Raw genomic sequence first — 20,079 nt, forward strand, 5'->3', positions numbered from 1 at the left:
AGCAGAGGGTGTAATTGGCGACAGACAAAAGTTGCCGAAGTAACCATTAATTTATATATCAGCTGATAAAGGAGAGGGGAGGGAACGTCGACTCAGACCATGAGAGGCCTGTGTTGGGCATTTTCATGCCTTACAAGGCGCAGATTGGAAGTCTGTGTGGGGCACCACCCCTCACACAGACTAAAGCAATGTGTGATTAAGTGCCTTGCTCAAGGGCACAAACACGCTGCCACAGCTGAGGCTCGAATTAGCGACCTTGAGGTAACTAGACAAACGCCTTAAAAGCAAATTGAAGTTGAAGTATCCAGCAGCATTTCCAGAGAAAAGTAAACACTAGAGCAACACACATATACAATACTGGAGGAAATCAGCATGCCGGGCAGCATCTATGGAGGGGAATAAACAGCCCTAATTTAAAACAATATGAGTTACCTGAATTCATTGAATTCAGTATTGAGTCCTGAGGATTGCAACGTAACCAGACAGAGATGAGATGGAATTCTTCAAGCTTATATTGGGAATTATTGGAATGTTGTAGAAGGCTGAAAACAAAGAAGTCACACATTGCGACTGGAATGAGAATTAAAATGATAGGTGACTGGATGCTCAAAGTCACCTTTGGGCATGTTCTGTAAAGTGATCACTCAAACTAAATTTGTTTTCTACAATATAGAATGCTATAATAAGTAATGAATGGAATATGCAAAATGAGAAAGGAAGGTTCCTGAGAAACTTGGGTATTGATGGCAAGGGACAGTAGACTAATGGTTAAAAAAAACACATGAGTGAAGTGAGATACAAACAACTAGTGATGCTAGAAGAGCAAATGTATAAACTACTGGAAAAAAACTCAGTGGTTGAGCATCATCTGTGGGGGAAAAGGGATTGTCAGCATTTCAGACCAAGGGCTTGTATCAGGACTGAGAATGTAGAGGGAAGATAGCTAGTATATTGAATTGAGAGGGAGGGGTGAGGGAGTGGTAGGTGATAGGTGGAAACTAAGAAAAGAAGGAAAATAGGCAGATGGAGTGAGAATTGAAGTAATAGTCCACCCTTGGATCTGTTCTGCAAGGTGAACACCCTAACTGAATGTTTTTGGCCTGGGAGTTAGATGCTAAGCTGATGAAACATTTGAATTTCTTGAGCAAGTAACAGTCCAATACGATCACCAACATAGTGGAAGAAGTGTTTTCTTGAGGAATGTTTGAAGGATTGGACCAAAGAGACTGGTGTAACTTTGTAAATTTTCCCACTCCATACTACTACTACGTTGACTCAGGCCTAGGGAGCTGGCGTCGGTCACGATGACGGACTCTCCACTTCTCCCTGTCCCTCATCAGTGTGTTCAGTTCATCTACATTAGCCACGCTGCTGTCTTCTAAGAGTGTGTTGACCATAGTCTTGGGAGGGGGCCCAGGGTTCATCCTCCCATGCTTGGGCTCCCATATGATGACTAGGCTGGCAGGTAGCTCAGGGTGGCATAGACAGTGCTCCGCTAGTTGCAGTCTTCTTGCCTCGATTTTAGTGGTGAGCCTCGGTAGTTCGACATAAAGCTTGATGTTCGTCATGTGCTGTTGCCAACTCACGTCAAGAGCCATCCGGAGCATTCGTGTATAGCAACCATCTAGAGACTTCCACAAAGTCTTGGTGAGTGTCCGCGTCTCGCATCCGTACGTGAGAATGGACTCTGCTATGAAGATCCTCCTTTTAAGCCCTCTGGTCAGGCTTGACTTCCAGATTTCCTTCATGTTGTTCATAGCCCTCCACGCCAGCGCCTTCCGTATCTTTATGTCCTTCTCTGAACTCATCATTCTTGACCCGAGGTACTTGTAGTCAAAGAATTTCTTAATGGTATCATTCTTTACGGTCTTGAGAGTACCTTCGTCACAGTTGAACACTGTCTTTTTAGCATTTAGGTAGTAGTAGTATTTGTTAGCTCCCTCCGACAGGGAGAAAGTGAGTGAGTGGAATGATTGCAGTGTTTTCTCCTTTGTTTTGGATTTTCATCACCTACACTTTTTTGCTCCAATTTTTCATGTTTTTCTGTCCCCCACTGCCAAAATTATACCCAATTCTTTGTCTTTGAATATCTCTATTCAACTTCTGGATTATTCCTTGCTCCTTGATTCACATTCATTCTCACACCCTGTTCCCTTGGTGGGTTCCTAATCTTCAGACTGTTTGCATCCTCTCTCTTTTTAACTATCCTTCTGTATCCATTTCTCTCAGAGCTTTGCCTCCATAAATTGAACCAGTCATTCTTTTTCAAAATAAGTCAGCTTAGATTCTAAACTTTAGAATGAGGAAAGAGGTTTCTTCAGTTTTTCTATTTGTTTGTGTCATTCTCCGTATTGTATTCTCTCCATCTGTCTCTGCCAAATAAAAATACAGAGATAATCACCACTCTTTTGCCTTTAATCTCTTGATTTTTAGCCCTTGGAATAGTGGTGAAGAATTTTTTCCTTCATTACTTGACCGTATGTGGCAATTACTTTAATGTGGTAACAGAGTGATTGGCAAGGGTCTATTCCGCAGCCTAATTGTATGTTTTGGGAATGATTTAGAACAATTTTCCACTGAAAAATGAATTATATTTAGTGTTAAGTTTTAATATTACTCTATGGTATAATATGCTGTATTGGAAGAATCGGTTATAAATGTTTTTTTTTGTTTTACCTAGTTAGTGTAAACTAGAAACATTGGGAAATTGTTTCAGTATATTAAAGGCAAGTGTTAATGCAAATAATTGGATTAAAATGAAATTCTATGGCCTTTATTCAATAGTTTCAATGGGTTAATACAAACTGGAGTTAATTCGATTATAGTGATACATTAGAATTATAAGTTATCCCTTAACTTTTCAGTGTACTGTGCTGTTAAATAAATGATCTGACTGCATATTTCACTGCATTACTGATTAACTTCATGTGAAAAATTATATGTATCTCACCAATGACCAACAAGCTTTCATAGTTCTCCTGTGTTTACTGTTTAAGACATCATTGTAAATGTGGACTAATACTTATTCTGCAAAGATAAGACTTGACATTTTGTAAATATTAATGTTTAATGTACAGGAATCATTATTTGGTGCTCGCTATTCAATGTAATGCTTAGTAATTGCACACAGCAAAAGAAAGGATGGTTACTGGAACAAGTCCAGTAGGAGTTTAATGTTTACCTTACTGTTGAAATATTTCTAACCCATTGACAACTAAATTCCATTCGATCTTAGTTGCTCTTAAAATAGGGTTTTATAATGTTTGATTTTCTAACCACCTTGAAAGATTCATCTTGATCCTTCATATCAAGTAATTATTGCTTAAATCTACAATCATTTGTATTTTATTTGACAGGAAGGGTTTAGGATCTTTGAAGTTACCTTGCACCAAATCATTAAGTTTTGAGAATCTAGAGGTTCAAGAGGTTTTCAGAATACTTATTCCAAAATTTCAATTTAGCTTTGGTTTTTTTGAATATTAATTCTTGATTTCACCTAATGAGAGTAAAAGAAATCAACTTCATACTGACAGTTAAGTGAAAAATATGCTTCACTGCCCACTGCAGATTTTATTGTTAGCATGATGATCATTCCAGTTCTAATAGGTGTTCAGTCAAAAACATAAAAACATAACGTATGAACAATGAAAAGGAGCACTTCATATGAGCTTCCTAAATAAGAAAGAAAGAATAACTCCAATAAATAATAAATCTTTCCAGGTTGATTCTTATTTACCAAAGATGTGGTCACTTTGAGCCCTAAGATTCAAGATTCATTTGTCCCCATACATCAAAGTGAAGTGCTTTGTTTTCGTTGACTAACAACATACCCGAGGGTGTCCTGGGAGCATCCCGCAAGTGTCACTACACAATCCGGCATCAATGGAGCATGCTCACAATGCTCAGAGAAACAACACAGAATGCAACAAGCAGCAAAACAACAACAGCAAAGCAAGCCCCATTCCTTCCCCTCACACATTCACATACACAGTCCTTTAACCCCAGGTCAGGCCTCCAGTGATCTCAGGCCTGCAGACACTGGGCTTTGATTTCCTCGGCAGACTTGCAGAGATTTACAGAGACAGCTCCGGCCAACGGGCCTCGATTTCCAGACTTCTGATTTGTCCCTCAGGCCTCAATCCTCAGCATCAATCTGAGGACATTTCCGTCACCGATCTCTAGGCCGAAAACTCCAGTCTCACCAATTTGCAAACCCCAGGGGCCATTAGGGCACGTTCTTAATGCCAGCAGGGAACTCCAACTTCAGAACCCGCTGACAACTAGCTGACCTGGGTGTGGGGGGTGGTGGCGGGGGGCCCTCGACTACTCACTCTCACATCCAACGTCTGACTAAGGATATCCCACATCCACGTCGTTGATCTTTGAACTCAGAGCAACATCTTAGATTTTGGTCTGACTTGCAATCCCCCACTCCCCTGTCCCTAAACCCTAAATGACTCCCCTCTTTGTCTGAAAAAAAACATCCTCATGAACCCAAAAAAACTAATTTTAAAACAAGCTAAAACCGTCTAAATCTGAGTTGCAACTCAACGAAGCTTGCAGCTCAGCGCCATCTTGCATGGCATCTATTCAATAGTCTAATTATTGATTAGATGCCAACTAGTCTATGATACCATGATAGAACTTGCTGTTATTTATCAGTCCAAAGTATTGCAGAACTTATTGATAGGACCTGAGCTAGCACTACATATTTAGATATTATGTGATAAATGGTGCACTAATAGGTTAAACAAAAAGTGGGAGAGGTGTTATAATGTACTTGTTGGAGTGGGGACTTTGGTGCTAAGAAATGAAGCATGAGACACTTTGGACAAGCAGGGTCATTTCAGAGTCTGTCTTATTTCCCATTTTAAACAGTGGTGCCCGGCAAGGCATGATTGATGTGTCATTCTTGATGGGGCTTCATAAGTTAAATCATATGCAACTTTCATCAGATTTTGCATAGGGAAGATACTAGATGAGGGCAAGAGTTGTTCATATGAGTCCAGGAAAAAGAAGCATACTCTGTCAGCTCAAGAACACCTCAGCCAGGCCCCTCCCACTCTTCCTTACATCCCATGAGACTTTTCCTCAGTGTTCTCTAAAAGGCCTTTGATGCTCTGGTTTCCTCCACATTCCAAAGACGTGCTGGTAGGTTAATTGCCTACCTTAAATTTCCCCTGATGGCAAAGGAATCAAATGAAAGTTGTTGGGCGCCTGAGAGAGAATGTCACAAAGGGAGTGAGATTTGATGTGAATGCTCTGCTGGGATAGCCATGGGCATGGTGAGCTGAATTTCTTTCTTGTCTGTCCTAATCAGCAAGTAAATGGGGCAGCCATACCTGGTCTACTCTACTGAATAACTAGAGGAAACAATGCAGGCTGATATCTTGACCAAAACTTGTTTTCTTGACTTGTAGAATCTGGAGGGCCTTCTCAGTAGATGTTTGATGTCATGGGCAGATTAAACTATGCCAGATCCCACTGGAAAAGAGGAAGGTGGCAAACCATGCCTATCTGAATTTCTAAAGCATCTTTCATCTGTGTAGTCTTTCTCACTGGAGCTGAGAGTGCTGCAGGTGCACACAGTTGGCTGCTTGTGGCCTGACTCCACTGTGTGACATTCACCCTATTGATGGACGTTTCACGATAGGCCTCAGGACTTTCACTAATCACAGTGGACAAGGAAAGATTCACTGCTAGGTTTTGCTGTGCTTGGTTTTGTCCTCTGTTGCTTTTCATCTAGTGTAGATCTCCTTAACTATTTGTGAATGATATGGCAAAAGTCTATAGAAAGTTCCAGCAGCACTGAAGCATATTGAGAAAGAAATGAAGCTAAATAACATTAATCAACTGCCTTGCGCTCAACAGTAACTGCCTTCTGCTGGACTGGGCTCTGTCAGGCATGTAGATTTTGTTTTCCAGATGGCCATTTCAGGCTGCATTACGCTACACTTGTTCCGTTTCAGTTCAGCTTTCTACTTTCGTAGCCTACTGTGTTTCAGTTTAGTTTCCATAGTGACAAGGATATGGTTTTGCTTAAATAAACACTCACGATCCCTTGCACCATTTTAGCCATCAGTGACTGGAAAGCCCTTAGGGATGAATTAACTGCAAGTGGTAGCTTGGAAGTGCCAACTCATAGAACCGATATTCACCTGTGTATGGAATGAGCCAAGCTGAAGTATCAAGAGCATTCTGTTCTGTGAATGTATGTACTGAGGCAGTGTATGCTGCTGATTATCAGAGCTTCCCTTTGGGGTTATTTTACATTTCCCAGCACTAATGTGCTTATCTAATCACTGTGTTGGATCTAATTAGAACATTCTGTTGTAACTACTTAGCCCTTCATCTGTAGCTTAATGATACAGGGACTAGACCTCACTGGCCTCACAATCTTAAGTGTCATCTCCACAAGACTCCTTGAATGTACTTGTATGAAATTCTCTCATCAGCTAGCTTGTACACTAGGTGAATCCATGATACCCAATCTTAAGGATTTGGAAATTGCATCTTTGGTCAGGATCTTTAGGTAAACAATATGTTCACTGCCCATTTCCCCTGGTACCTGGGCTTTCATGTCAAATTTATAGCTCTAAATAATCTCTGAATTTAAATGCTCCTTTAAGGTTTTTCATTATGGTATCTCAGATACCTCATCTGCAGCACTTAGTGCTGCTTACTGGTAGAATTTTGGTTCTGGCTCTTCTCTCCTTTTGTTGTATGTGGTCAAATTTCATCTATCGTTCCCCTGCTCAGGTGTCAGTGATATTGTTTGCCTTCAGGACTATTTCCATGTATTGGGTAAGTTGCTGAGTCCTCTCATAACTTTTGAGCTCCCCACCTGACCAACACATTCCCCATCTGCCATGGTCACTAATTTTGGGTGTTCCTCTCGTTATTTTCCTCACTACGGTTTACTCTCCAGCTACTCCTGAACCAGCAGTGACCAAACTCAGTGCCAAAGAACTAGCTGTAAGCTCCTTTGTGTTGTTGCAGGCAAAGGTGATTGCACAGAGGAAAAGCCATCAGCAGAATCGGACGGCACAGCAGCGTAGTAGTTAGCGTAAATGCTATGACAGTGCCAGCGACTTAGGTTCAGTGTCTGAGTACATTCTAGCCATGAACATGTGGGTTTCCTCCAGGTGCTCCTATTTCTTCCCACATTCCTAAGACATAGCTTAATTGGTCACATGAGAGCAATCAGATTGCATGGGTTCATTGGGCTGGAAGGGCCTGTATCTCAAAATAAATATTTCAAAACAAAACCCAAAAAGGAACATACTTCAGTTATTACATAGAAAACATAGAAAAATAGGTGCAGGAGTAGGCCATTCGGCCCATCAAGCCTGCACCGCCATTCAGTATGATCATGGCTGATCATCCACCTCAGAACCCTGTACCAGCCTTCCCTCCATATCCCCTGATCCCTTTAGCCACAAGGGCCATATCTAACTCCCTCTTAAATATAGCCAATGAACTGGCCTCAACTGTTTCCTGTGGCAAAGAATTCCACAGATACACCACTCTCTGTGTGAAGAAGTTTTTTCTAATCTCAGTCCTAAAAGGCTTCCCCTTTATCCTCAAACTGTGACCCCTTGTTCTGGACTTCCCCAACATTGGGAACAATCTTCCTGCATCTAGCCTGTCCAATCCCTGTAGGATTTTATACATTTCAATAAGATCCCCCCTCAATCTTTTAAATTCCAGAGAGTATAACCCTAGTCGATCCAGTCTTTCATCATATGAAAGTCCTGCCAACCCAGGACTCCCTCTATGGCAAGAATGTCTTTCCTCAGATTAGGGGACCAAAACTGCACACAATACTCCAGGTGTGGTCTCACCAAGGCCTTGTACAACTGCAGTAGTACCTCCCTGCTCCTGTACTCGAATCCCCTTTCTATGAATGCCAGCATACCATTCGCCTTTTTCACTGCCTGCTGTACCTGCATGCCCACTTTCAATGACTGGTGTATAATGACACCCAGGTCTCGTAGCACCTCTCCTTTTCCTAATTGGCCACCATTCAGATAATAATCTGTTTTCCTGTTTTTGCCACCAAAGTGGATAACCTCACATTTATCCACATTAAATTGCATCTGCCATGAATTTGCCCACTCACCTAACATATCCAAGTCACCCTGCATCCTCTTAGCATCCTCCTCACAGCTAACACTGCTGCCCAGCTTCGTCTCATCCATAAACTTGGAGATGCTGCATTTAATTCCCTCATCTAAGCCATCAATATATATTAATTTATATTATATATTAATATATATTGATGGCTTAGATGAGGGAATTAAATGTTAATTAAATTTAATATATATTATCCTCAACTAAGCGACAACGTTTGGTACAAACATGTATCCAGGTCATAGCACATAGTATAGTCGGTAAACATAAATACTTTCAGGTCAGATCTGGTGTGGTTCATTGCAAACTAATCTACCGTTACCCCAGTGAAGTGCTTCAGCTCTGTCTTTACAGCATTTTTATAGCATTAGTGTATATAATATTTTTGTATATCCCAAACCGGTTAAAAATAAGTTTTAATATTAGCACTGAATTAGAACAGTTCATTTCCACTAGGAGCTGTTGTCAGTGTCCCAAATTATTACCTATTTTTAGTATATTTGAAGTCAAAAAACTATAATGCAGCATTGCTTTCTCTGGGTATAAAATTAGATAATTATGGCTGTTAAAGTGATGAAACTTTTTCGTGAGTTTGACTCTCAGTTCTTTGGCATTGTTAAAGGAAGTTATAATGGAAAAAATGGGATTATGTCACTGCCACTTAAATATAATGCTGGGTGCTAATTGCTTTCTTATAAAAGAACCATTCAGCTTTACAGTAAGTAGGCAGAATTGAATATAGAAATGAACTTAAAAGGCCTACAAGATTATATCTGAAAAATAAATTCAAAATAATTTTCTTAGCTTAATTTGGGAGTTTTACAACTGAGAATCGCCTTCATATCAATCATTATGTCTCCTAACATAGTGGCTCCAATTTTACCCCTCTGCAATTAGAAATAATTTATCATGTGTTTTCTGGAGAAGAATGCTATAAAAATCTGGATAGATATCATAAGGAGCTTTTCACATTTTCCCAGTAATATGTTCACCCCAGAAGTACAGAGTTTACTGCAATCCTGAAACTATTGGGAGGAGGAGAAGTGCATGTTGAATCGAAGGAAATGCATCAGCTCCAATACTGAGTCAGGCCACATAGAGCAACCTTACCTGTTATCCATCTCTAATGTCAGTTCTGCTGACAAAGGGCTGTGAATGAATGTGCTCCAGGTTTATTCTAAGCCAGTGGAGAATAGCGTAATATTAGTCAATCAGCTATGCACAATGCATGAAGTCACAGATGCAATAATAGCTAAGGATTGGTCAAATTTGAATATTTTATCATATTAGTTAGATGAGGGTTGCCTGGTGATCAGTGACAATTGGTGTTCTGCAGGGGTCTGATCTGGGACCCCTGCTCTTTGTGATTCTTTTTTATATAAATGAATTGAATGAGGAAGTGGAAGGGTGGGTTAGTAAGTATGTCGATGACACGAAGGTTGATGGTGTTGTGGATAGTATAGAAAGTTGTTTATGATTACAACTGGACATTGACAGGATGCAGGGTTGGGCTGAGAAGTGGCAGATAGAGTTCAACCCAGAGAAATGTGAATTGAATACAGGGTTATTGGCAGTGCCGAGGAACAGAGTGATATTGGGGACAATGTCCATAGATCCCTTAAAGATTCTCCAAAATTGATAGGGTGGTTAAGAAGGCATTCGGTGTGTTGGCCTTCATTAGTTGGGGGATTGAGTCCAAAGTAATATTGCAGCTCTATAAAACTCAGGTTAGACTACACCTGGAGTATTGTGTTCAGTTCTGGTCTCTTTATTCTAGGAAAGATGTGGAATCTTTAGAGAGGATGCTGGAGATTTACCAGGATGCAGGCTGGATTAGAGAGCATGTCTTATGAGGATAGGTTGAGTAAGCGAGGGCTTTTCTCCATGGAGCAAAGGAGGATGAGAGGCGACATGATGAAGATATACAAGATAATCAGAGGCATAGAGATAGAGTAGATAACCAGAGACTTTTTCCCAGAGTGGAAATGGCTAATATAAGGGGGCATCATTTTAAGGTGAAAAGTATAGAAAGAAAAGTATAAAGAGGAAAGTAAAGTATAGGGAGGATGTCAGTGGTAAGTTTTTTTTTACAGAGAGTGGTGGGTGTATGGAATGCACTGCCAAGGGGTGGTGGTAGAGGCAGATACTTTAGAGACATTAATAAGACCCGTAGATAGGGTTAGAGGATGGCACAACATTGTGGGCCAAAGGGCCTGTATTGTTCTGTAACATTCTATGTTTTATGAGGGGCTTCAATTGCACTGAATGGCAGCTTTCTCCAATATGGTAGAAGGATGGATTGGATTCCAACAACACCTACGTCAATAGGGACAGATTCCAGTCATTTACATCATTTGAATAACTATCACTTTTTTTATTCTTGGTTTAGGAGGCAATAATCCACATCAACGCTTCAAGAAATACAACCCAGATGTAATTTACAATCTCCCGTTTAATAATGAGGAGGCAGAACTGGGAAATTTGTACACTGTATTACGTATGTGACTGCTCAGTTTCCATGCCAACTATCCTCCTTTGACTTTTCGCATTTCTACTAGTTCATAGAACTATAGAAAGATACAGCACAGCCAGCCCTTTCTGTCCACCTTGCCTGTGCTAAATGAGGTGCCTATCTGTGCTAATTCTATTTGCCTGTGTTAGGCCATATCCTTCTCTGCCATTCCTATCCAAATTTCTGTCCAGTGTAATCATATCTGCCTCCACCTCTAGTGATAGACAGTACACAGTTTAACACAGACTTAGAAGAGATGTTTATAAATGAAAGATGCTACAGTTAAAAGATTGCAGTTCCCCATCTTAAGAAGAAGAAGAATATCTTTATTGTCATTGTTGTGAAGCAATGAAACACAGTTTAGCAGCTCAAAGTTTTGCAGCACGACAAAGAATATATACATAAAATAAACTCTAAAACCTCAGGAGTGCAGTACAAAATTATTAATATATGGATGGGGGGGTGGGACTATTGCACACCTGCCATTCCTGGAAGTGTGATGCATTTAGCTGCTGCCGTCTTAGGAGAGGGGCAGGAGAAGGGAAGGGGTGTTATACATTTCACTGCTTGTGGGTAGAAGCTGTTAAAGAGTCTCTTTGTTTTTATCCTTAATGCTCTGTATCTCTTCCCAGAAGGTAGAGGGGAAAACAGGTGATGTCCAGGATGAGTGGGATCCTTTGAAATACAAGTAGCCTTCTTTTGAAGTCTGCCAGTGTATAAATGTCTCTGAGGGAGGGTAATGTTGTGCCAATAACCTGCTCTGCTTACCCTCACCACCTGCTGCAAGTCCTTCCTGTTCTGTTCTGTGCAGCTGGCAAACCACACTGCACAGCAATACATCAGGAGGCTCTCTATAGTTGTCTGATAGAAGTTGATCAGCAGGTGATGAGGGAGGAGAGCGTGCTTAAGCTTCCTTAGGAAGTAGAGCCTCTGTTAGGCCTTCCCCACCTGATAAGAGATATGGGCAGTCCAGGTGAGGTCAGCCAAGATGTGGACGCCGAGGAACTTGAAACTCTCTACTCTCTCCACCTCCTTCCCGTGTATGTGCAGAGCAGAGTGCTCAACGCATTTTGATTTCCTGAAGTCTACTATCAGCTCCTTGGTTTTTGTGATGTTCAAGTCCAGGTTATTATGACAACACCATTCTGTCAAATGCTGTACCTCCTCCCGATAGGCTGTCTCATCACAGTCTGATATGACACCTATTAGGGTGGTATCGTCAGCAAATTTGACAATGGTGTTTGTGGAGTGAATGGTAGAGCAGTCATGGGTGAAAAGAGAATAGAGGATGTGGCTGAGAACACACCCCTGTGGTGTACCGGTGTTCAGGCTGAGAGTAGGTGATATGTGTTCTCTCATCCTGACACTTTGGGGTCTGTTACTCAGAAAATCCAGTATCCATGAGCACAGTGAACTGCCAAGGCCCAGGTTGCTCAATTTCTGCACCAGTTTGTAGGGGATGACTGTATTAAAAGCTGAGCTGTAGTCCACAAACAGCATTATTACATAGGTGTTATCCTGATCCAGGTTTGTAAGGGCTGTGTGGAGAGCTGTGATGACTGCATCCTCTGTCGATCTGTTTGCACGATACGCAAACTGGTATCTTATCTCATCATTTCTAGTAAAGCCAATACAGTTCATGTCACACTAAGGTATGGTGTTTGTCCACTGTCATTGCTGTAAATTTTTAGTCCATGCATTTCTTGGAGCTAGTATTCTTAGCAACCACTCCATTCCTCTATTCAACATGGCAGAATAGTCAGCTGGAAGAGTTTAAAACATGGCTGGGATAAGTAACTGGGTTGGTTTATGCCAACAGTTGTTTTATTACTTTGTCATCTTCAAGTCCTAGTAATTCCCAAACGGAGGCAACACTGCCACGAGAATTTCTCCAGCAACATAACAATTAACAGGAGCCCAGAAAGTGCTGCCTGCTCAGCACACTTTCCCATTTGGTGTGGAGGAATCCCATTCCATCTTCCACTGCTCTGATTTCTCTGCAAATAGGAAACTTTGCCCAATAGTTCTGATTGTTGTTTGCTGTTCTCTACTAATGTGAAAGCTCTCCACGGGCTAACATCAGCCTGAGATTTACCGTGCATGATCGTTGAAAATTTAAAACCCTGTATCCAAGAAAGCCACTAGATTCTGTTAAAAGATCACAGACTCAACAGCACAGGAACTGCCCACCATGCCCAGGTTAACCATCGTCTATATCAATCCCATTTACCGATGCTTGAGCTGTGCTCTTAATCGTAGTGAAATACCCACCAGTTAAACATCTGGCTGCATACAGAGATATTCTGGCTTGACCTCGGCGGCCGGATGTATTTCCGCTGGTTACAGTATATAATGATTAAAATTAGAAATGGGCAAAGTACCAGTAGTAGAGGAGTATGGATAAGTCTGCAACAGGCTTGTGCAGAAAACTGAACATAGATATAATTTTTGTACCTGATATCCTTCTGATCTGTCAAGCATTATTTGATCATTAATTTTCAAGATATACTGTAGGTAAAATAATCACTTTCCTAGCTGATAAAAAGTGTTTTGTATATTAAAATTGATTTCTGTTCATTGATTTTACCCCTTATTTCACTATCATTCTGCTTTATTTTGCAGAGAAAGCTGCCTATCTCCTGTGAGCCCAGAGCTCTGCCCTCTTCTTCGGTCCGTTACAGGCCCACACAGAACATTTCTTATGGAAGGACCTGTCCAGCTCAAGATCGGTCTCCAAACACAAGACCGCCATCTCTTCTTGTTCAATGACGTTTTAGTCATAGCAAAATCAAAGTAAGAAAAGAGCAGGTCAACATTTCGGCTTCTGAACTTGGTCCTACAGAGGGCACTGGTACAGGCATCATAACTGGAAAGATTAGAGGAGTAGTGGAGGTTAGCAAGGTTCGGGTAATCCTGTTTTGAATGAGAGGATATCATTTATTTAGCGTTGTGCTTGAGAATCTCCAGTGCTAAATTAGCTCTCAACTGGGAATAGTTGAGTGTCTACATTTGACTTGTTGGCCATGGGACTGAGACAAGATAAGCTAACCAGGACTCTGCTATAGGTTGCTATTGTTTAAGCCTTCCAGGAAGGTGGATAGTGGAGGAAATTACAAGATTAAGATCAGTAGTAGTTCCATAATTGATGGAATAGACTGCCATCACACTGCATTCTGGGATTACATCAAAAATAACTACTTCGGCATAGTATTATGGAGCAGTTGCCCATGGACCACGAGGAAGTATCCACAAGGAGCTACTTTCTTATGGATCCACTGAGGTACTGCCTGGAACATTGCCCACGGTGAGGTGTTTCCCACGGGGTTGTGCACAGCCTGAACTGCTTTCTTATTGCAGCCAACATGAGCTGTTGCCAATGAATAGACCTTAATGGAACCTACACCCTTGAAGCTGCTGCCCAGGAAATAGTGCCACCCAACCGCTCCGCTGGAGTTATGTCACTGAGTGTTCATTCTGCAACTGTGCCCACCATTCATGGAGCATTGCCCATCCTGTGGAGATGAGCTATAGTCTTCATTACTGTGCCTTTGGGAGGGGGATTAAGCCACACCAGGATTTTGAGGGCTACTTACAGTAAAGTGAGGGTGTTTCAAGGACTTCTTCAATCTGGGAAAAACTGCGGAGAAAATGTCTTGAAGAGGGGCGAGTAAAGTTATTAAAGTTGGTGGCCAAATTGTTAAAAATAAGATAAAGGATTAAAGATTGGATTTGGAAGTATATAAATGTTTTGTGTAAAGTCAGTGAAAATATCTGTGTGAACTTCTGCAGACCAAACATTATACTTGCTGCAATGCACTGGACAATTTCAGTTCTGAATGAATACAATGACTGAGCCTTCACAGCTCTTCAGTGTAGGAAACACCAAATCACTTTGAGTGATGAAGATTTTTCTCACCCAAATGACATTACCCATTACTTTGACTCCTATTTCCAGACTCCTCATCCAAAAGAAACCTCCTCCTTGTTTAACTTTAGGCCCCAATGTATCGTAGTGTTTAGCGTGACACTAGTACAGTTTGGGGCATTCCGGAGTTCAGAGGTCAATTCTGGCTCCATCTGTGGGGAGTCAGTACGTCCTCCCCGTGGAATGCATGGGGTTTCCCCGGGTGCTTCCAGTTCCTCTCACAGTCCAGAGATGTACTGGGTAGGTAAAATGGTCATTGTAAATTCTCCCAAGATTAGGTTAGGGTTAATCAGAGTTGTGTGGTTGCTGGGGCAACATGGTACAAAGGGCCAGAAGGGCCTACTTGCTGCTGTGTCACTAAATTAATACTGTAAATAAAAATAAGAAACCTCTCCAAGAACTGTATCTGGTTCAATGAAGTTAGATTTTATTCTATTAAACTCTGAAGAATAAGGGTTTAATCTACAATCTCCTCTCAGTAGCCAGTCTGGCGAATCTTCCCTATGCTCCCACTATAGGTATAATTTATTTTCAGACAAACAGTCCAATATGAGACGTAATCCTTCAGATCTGTATGTTAGATTTTAGAGTCTTGTATACAAGGGTACCTAGGTCCCTTTAAATATCAGCCTTTCTTGATCTCTCACCATGTAAAAACATAATCAACTTTTGAAATAGCATAAAATATGAGCCTCACTTATCTTGCTCCTGCTTTTGGCTTATTTTGCTATGTAATACTAAACCTCTGACCTGTTATTCCCTTCTCAGTCAGGGGAATGTCCTGGGCACAGCATTACTGCATATTCTGTGCGCTCATTGAAGCATTGCAACACAAATCATGTTGGATAGTGTACTAAATGTAAACCTAGTGGATAGGAAAATATTTTGTAGGTTGAGTCACTGTAGTTATTTGAAAGCCATAATGATTTATTCTACCAAGTTTGTTTGTTTGATGTTATACTGAAGGCAAATAAATTGCTCACTCAAAAGGACCAAAGAAAACATTGCCAGTACCGTGTTATTTCATTTATTAGTTTGTTTCCCAGTTCAAGAAAGTAGTTTATGACAAAACAAAAGTAAAACATTGCAGGCGCTGGAAATCTGAAAGGAAAACATAAACGCATCAGCAGGTAGGCAGTGTTAGTGGAGAGAAACAAACTTAATACTTGAGATCAAATTCCATTCATCAGAATACCAGACAGTATTATGGCTGACTTGCCTGTTGTGAGGCCATTCTCCATTTATACATCTGGCATGGCTGACAGTAGACAACCTCAAAACTTTACCCCATTTGTCACTCATGAGTATAAACTTTGAGGTAGGGGAATTAACTTACAAACCAAATGTGAATCCTCATTCAATTTTGCCTATGTCCACTCATTTGAATTGCTGAAATCTTCTCCATTATTATCCTGGCAACAACCAGTCAGTTGAGGCCATTACAGGGATCAAACCTGGAGCCTTCTTAATTGGTACACTTCAAAGGCAAGAGGCTAGATTTGAAACCAAATGCACTGTCCAGCTGCACTGTTTTCAAGAGATCTGACTAAAATAATGGTAATAATCTGACTAAAAGATGTTCCCTAGAACTAAGGTTAACACGTGACAGTTTGTTCACACCTTTCTCTGTGTCTTTCTTTTGTGCCTGACATTAAATCCTGCATGAAGGTTATTTTACTCGATCCTTACCATTTATATCGATAGATCTGTAAATGACCACGACCATTTGAGATGGAGCGAAGCCGTTTCCATCAGCAAATAGTTCAAAGAGCAAGGTGCACAGATTTACAGTTTATCATGGGCAATTTTTTTTAAACGCAGAAAGTAATTGCCTGGAAAGTTGGTGAAAACAAAGTTAATCAGAGTGTTCTGAAAGGAATTGACCAGGCATTAGGTTAAAAATAATTTTATCAGAACTATAGGTAAAGACTTGAGGAAATGAGTCTCTGGAATTGCCAGACTAACAGCAACTCTAAGGGATAATGGGTCTCTAAGTGAACTATAATGATTCTATAATTCCATTATAGTTTTATTAACTTCACATTGATGGAGAACTCTATTTAAAAAGGAATGTAATTTTTTGTGCAGATTAAATTCTATTGATTCTTATACTTTCCTTCCTTGACAAAACAATTTTCATGTCTAAAATAATGCCATAAAATGAATTATTGGTAATAATAATTCAAGCAGAACCTAAAGACAATGACCCAGTAAATTGTTCCAGTTCTGTTGGTTCTAATTTTGTAAAATGTGAAACTCTACATTGATTTTCCTCATTAAATTCTAAACACTGGCGTTATGTTTTTTTTAAACTCCAAAACATTAAACTAATTAAAAGCAAAAAGACAGGAGCTCAGGAGACCTTCTCTTAGTTTTCACTTTTACTTTAAGTGAGGCACACACGTATGACGTTATGAAGTATGCAATTCACGTATTTTTACATGTAATCCATAATGAATTATTTAAACAAATAAAAAATGCTTAATCAAATGAAGTATTTACAATATTACTCAAAGATACACAACTGATATAAGTTAAGTAAGTCTAGTTTAAACACAAGAGATTCTGCAGTTGCCGGAAATCCAGAACGACACTTGCTGGAGGAACTCAGCAAGTCAAGCAGCATCTATGGACTGAATTAACCAGTCTATATTTTGGGCGAGACCTTATGAAGTCTAATTTAACCGTTAATTCAGCATCAAGGTAAAACTTGTCAAATTTAGTCAAGCCAAAGTAATTGTGAGAAATCCTGGAAGTAAGATGGAAAAAGATCAGAAATAGTAAGAAAGGTGATACTTAAATTATTGATGGAAGAGGGAGAGCAGATTTAAGGCTCAAGTCTGCTGATTGGCCATGGCCACCTGCTATATACACAAAAGTAGGTTATGAGATGAATGATTTGTAGAAAGGTGTAGGATACCAATGTTTGTTTTTTCTTACAGATCTGTAACTCATTTCAAGCTGAAGAAACAAGTGAAAGTTAGCGAGGTTTGGATGACATCCTACACGGATGGAGTGTGTGAAGGAAGTACAAGTGCAGAACAATCCTTTGTATTGGGCTGGCCCACAACAAATTGCGTGGCAACTTTCGGGTATGGCTCAAGACGTTGGAAACAGAATTAATGACTGTTCCTTAATTCGGTTAAACGTAATTGGTAATTATATTTAGTGAAGCTCATTTCTGAAGTATACTGCTCCACAGACGTTGAGATCTCATGATTAAATTGCAAAGTCTAGTGATGCAAACTGGGCCACCTCTAGGTAGTATTCTAATTGAAGCCAATATGTATAACCTAAATTTAGAATTAATTAAAATATTAATAAACCATCTTCAAATTAATACTCAGATATAATGAGCAGATTATGTTTTAAATGAGCTAAAATACCGTTGAGTTTTGATTGCTATATTTCAACAACTAAAAGCAAACTGTCTTCAGTGTAATGGATCATATGTGAAATTTACATCATGCTTATTAATATTGGACAAAGCCAAATTGCAAGATGAAATTATTCTTGATTTATAGCTAAATGCAGTATTATATTTTCCAATTAATTGCTGATATTATTATACATACTAATAGTTAATGACTAATCTGAAAAGTTCTTAATGAGCAAAGTACGTGAAATCTTTTTCTGCTTGTTTTTAAACACGAAAGCCATATTTCATGAAATCGTGTGGCATGAGTCTGTCAGACACTAATCTGCAATCTACCTTTGTGATAACTTAAGGCAATAGCACGGTACAATTCTATTTTCAAAATTAATTAGTTATATTTCTGTTTCAGCTCTATCGAACAGAAGGAGAAATGGCTCTGCTGTCTCCAAAGGTACAAAATGCAGGAGTTTCATTCATTGCCTGTTATTTCATGAATGTTTTAAATTGAGATGTGTGAAAGCAGTAACAATGAAACTAGTCAAAAGAATTTTATTTTTATATCATACTCTTCAGTTAATTATTAGCCAATAAAATTTAAAGAGGATGCCAAAAGTTTTTTCAGATACATGAAGTGTAAAAGAGAGGTGAGAGTGGATATCGGACCACTGGAAAACAGTGCTGGAGAGGTAGTAATAGGCATCAAGGAAACGGCGGACAAACTGATAAGTATTTTGCATCAGTCTTCACTGTGGAAGACACTAGCAGTATGGTGAAAGCTCCAGGTGTCAGGGGTCATGAAGTGTGTGAAGTTACCATTACTAGGGAGAATTTTCTTGGGAAGGTCTGAAGGTAGACAAATCATCTGGACTAGATGGTATACACCCCAGTGTTCTAAAAGAGGTGGCTGAAGAGATCGTGAAGGCATTAGTAATGATCTTTCAAGAATCGCTAGATTCTGGAATGGTTCATTTTCCTCCCCAAACTTCCGTCAGCCGCTGAGATGGTGGGCCTGGTTTCTCAACATGTAGTTCACCCCTACAGCTTCCTTCGTGACTAGGGCCCACACTCTGTCTCCCTTTTCTAGCGAGCCTACTGCTGTCTTCACCGCACCTCAGTGAGTTTGTCCTCTGGCTGTCATCCGCAGACCAGCCATCAGTCAGATAGAACCAATGAGCAAGTAGAGAAGTTTCTGTGATGCTTCGCCACCTCTATCCCTTCTACAAGGAACAAGTATCTGCTTTGGGCTGAGCTTTCCCGCAATTTGCACACCTCCTCTGCCACAGGTATGCCACCTTCTGAGGTGCTTCATATTTACCGGCCCCTTTTGCTCCCCGCGCAGGTGCCAACAGTGGAGGTTCCGTCCACCAGGGCCCTGGCTGGTTGCTGCCAGAATGGTTGGAAGAGGGCATGGAGGGCTACACTGGCTGCCAGCTGCCGGGCCAACCTCCGACAGCACCCTAACAGACCACTCAAGCCTGGGGACCATGTCTGGCTGTCCACCCGCGATCTGACACCGTGCACTGAACCCCACAAGTTCTTGCCACAATTTATTGGTTCCTCCATGATTACACATCGCATCAATCCACTTACCATCCCTCAGGATCACACCTACCCTCCACCTGTCTTGCCTCAAGCCTGTTGTCCTCAGACCACCCAATCCACCTGAGCCTGCGCCCCTGGAACCTAGGAAGATGGAAGCTGGTCCAGTGTACATGGTTTGCTGGTTGATGGATTCTTGTCATCAAGGGCAGGTGTACAATACCTGGTTGACTGGGAAGGATGTGGGGTACAGACAGGGGGAGAGGTCTTGGGTGCCATCCAGCCTCATTGAGGAGTTTCACCAGACCCATCTGGATCTTCCTCTGCCGTTGGGTGCTGGCAGTGGGAGGGAGAAGGATCCTGTCAGGTCTGCACAGGCAGGTGCCTCCCAGTCTCCACCCAGATAACAGGAGTCACTGTCCACTCATTTCCAACTCATCACCTGCAGCCTGTCTGAAGCCAAAGCTCATCCATGGCCCTTGTTCACCCGTTGAACCAGCTAGCCTCAACCAGTTGCTCCCAGCCTTCAGCTTGTGAGCTTAATATCTGCCCTCTCTTGTTTTGTAGCTCCTCATGGCTTGTACTTTTACAGTT

The 20,079-nt window shown here is 40.9% G+C and overlaps 1 protein-coding gene across 2 annotated transcripts in view; it reads left to right on the plus strand.

The window, feature by feature from the left end:
• Window positions 1-20,079, plus strand: part of LOC140200175 (rho GTPase-activating protein 20-like) — a 409,640-nt gene that overhangs the window by 33,805 nt on the left and 355,756 nt on the right. For both annotated transcript variants that reach the window (XM_072263090.1, XM_072263091.1), the window contains exons 3-5: window positions 13,268-13,438; window positions 17,513-17,662; window positions 18,356-18,397. In XM_072263090.1, coding sequence (XP_072119191.1) covers window positions 13,268-13,438; window positions 17,513-17,662; window positions 18,356-18,397 — 363 coding nt within the window. The remainder of the gene's footprint in view (window positions 1-13,267; window positions 13,439-17,512; window positions 17,663-18,355; window positions 18,398-20,079) is intronic.

This window comes from Mobula birostris, chromosome 7 (assembly GCF_030028105.1).
Source record: "Mobula birostris isolate sMobBir1 chromosome 7, sMobBir1.hap1, whole genome shotgun sequence".
NCBI classification, from domain to species: domain Eukaryota; kingdom Metazoa; phylum Chordata; class Chondrichthyes; order Myliobatiformes; family Myliobatidae; genus Mobula; species Mobula birostris.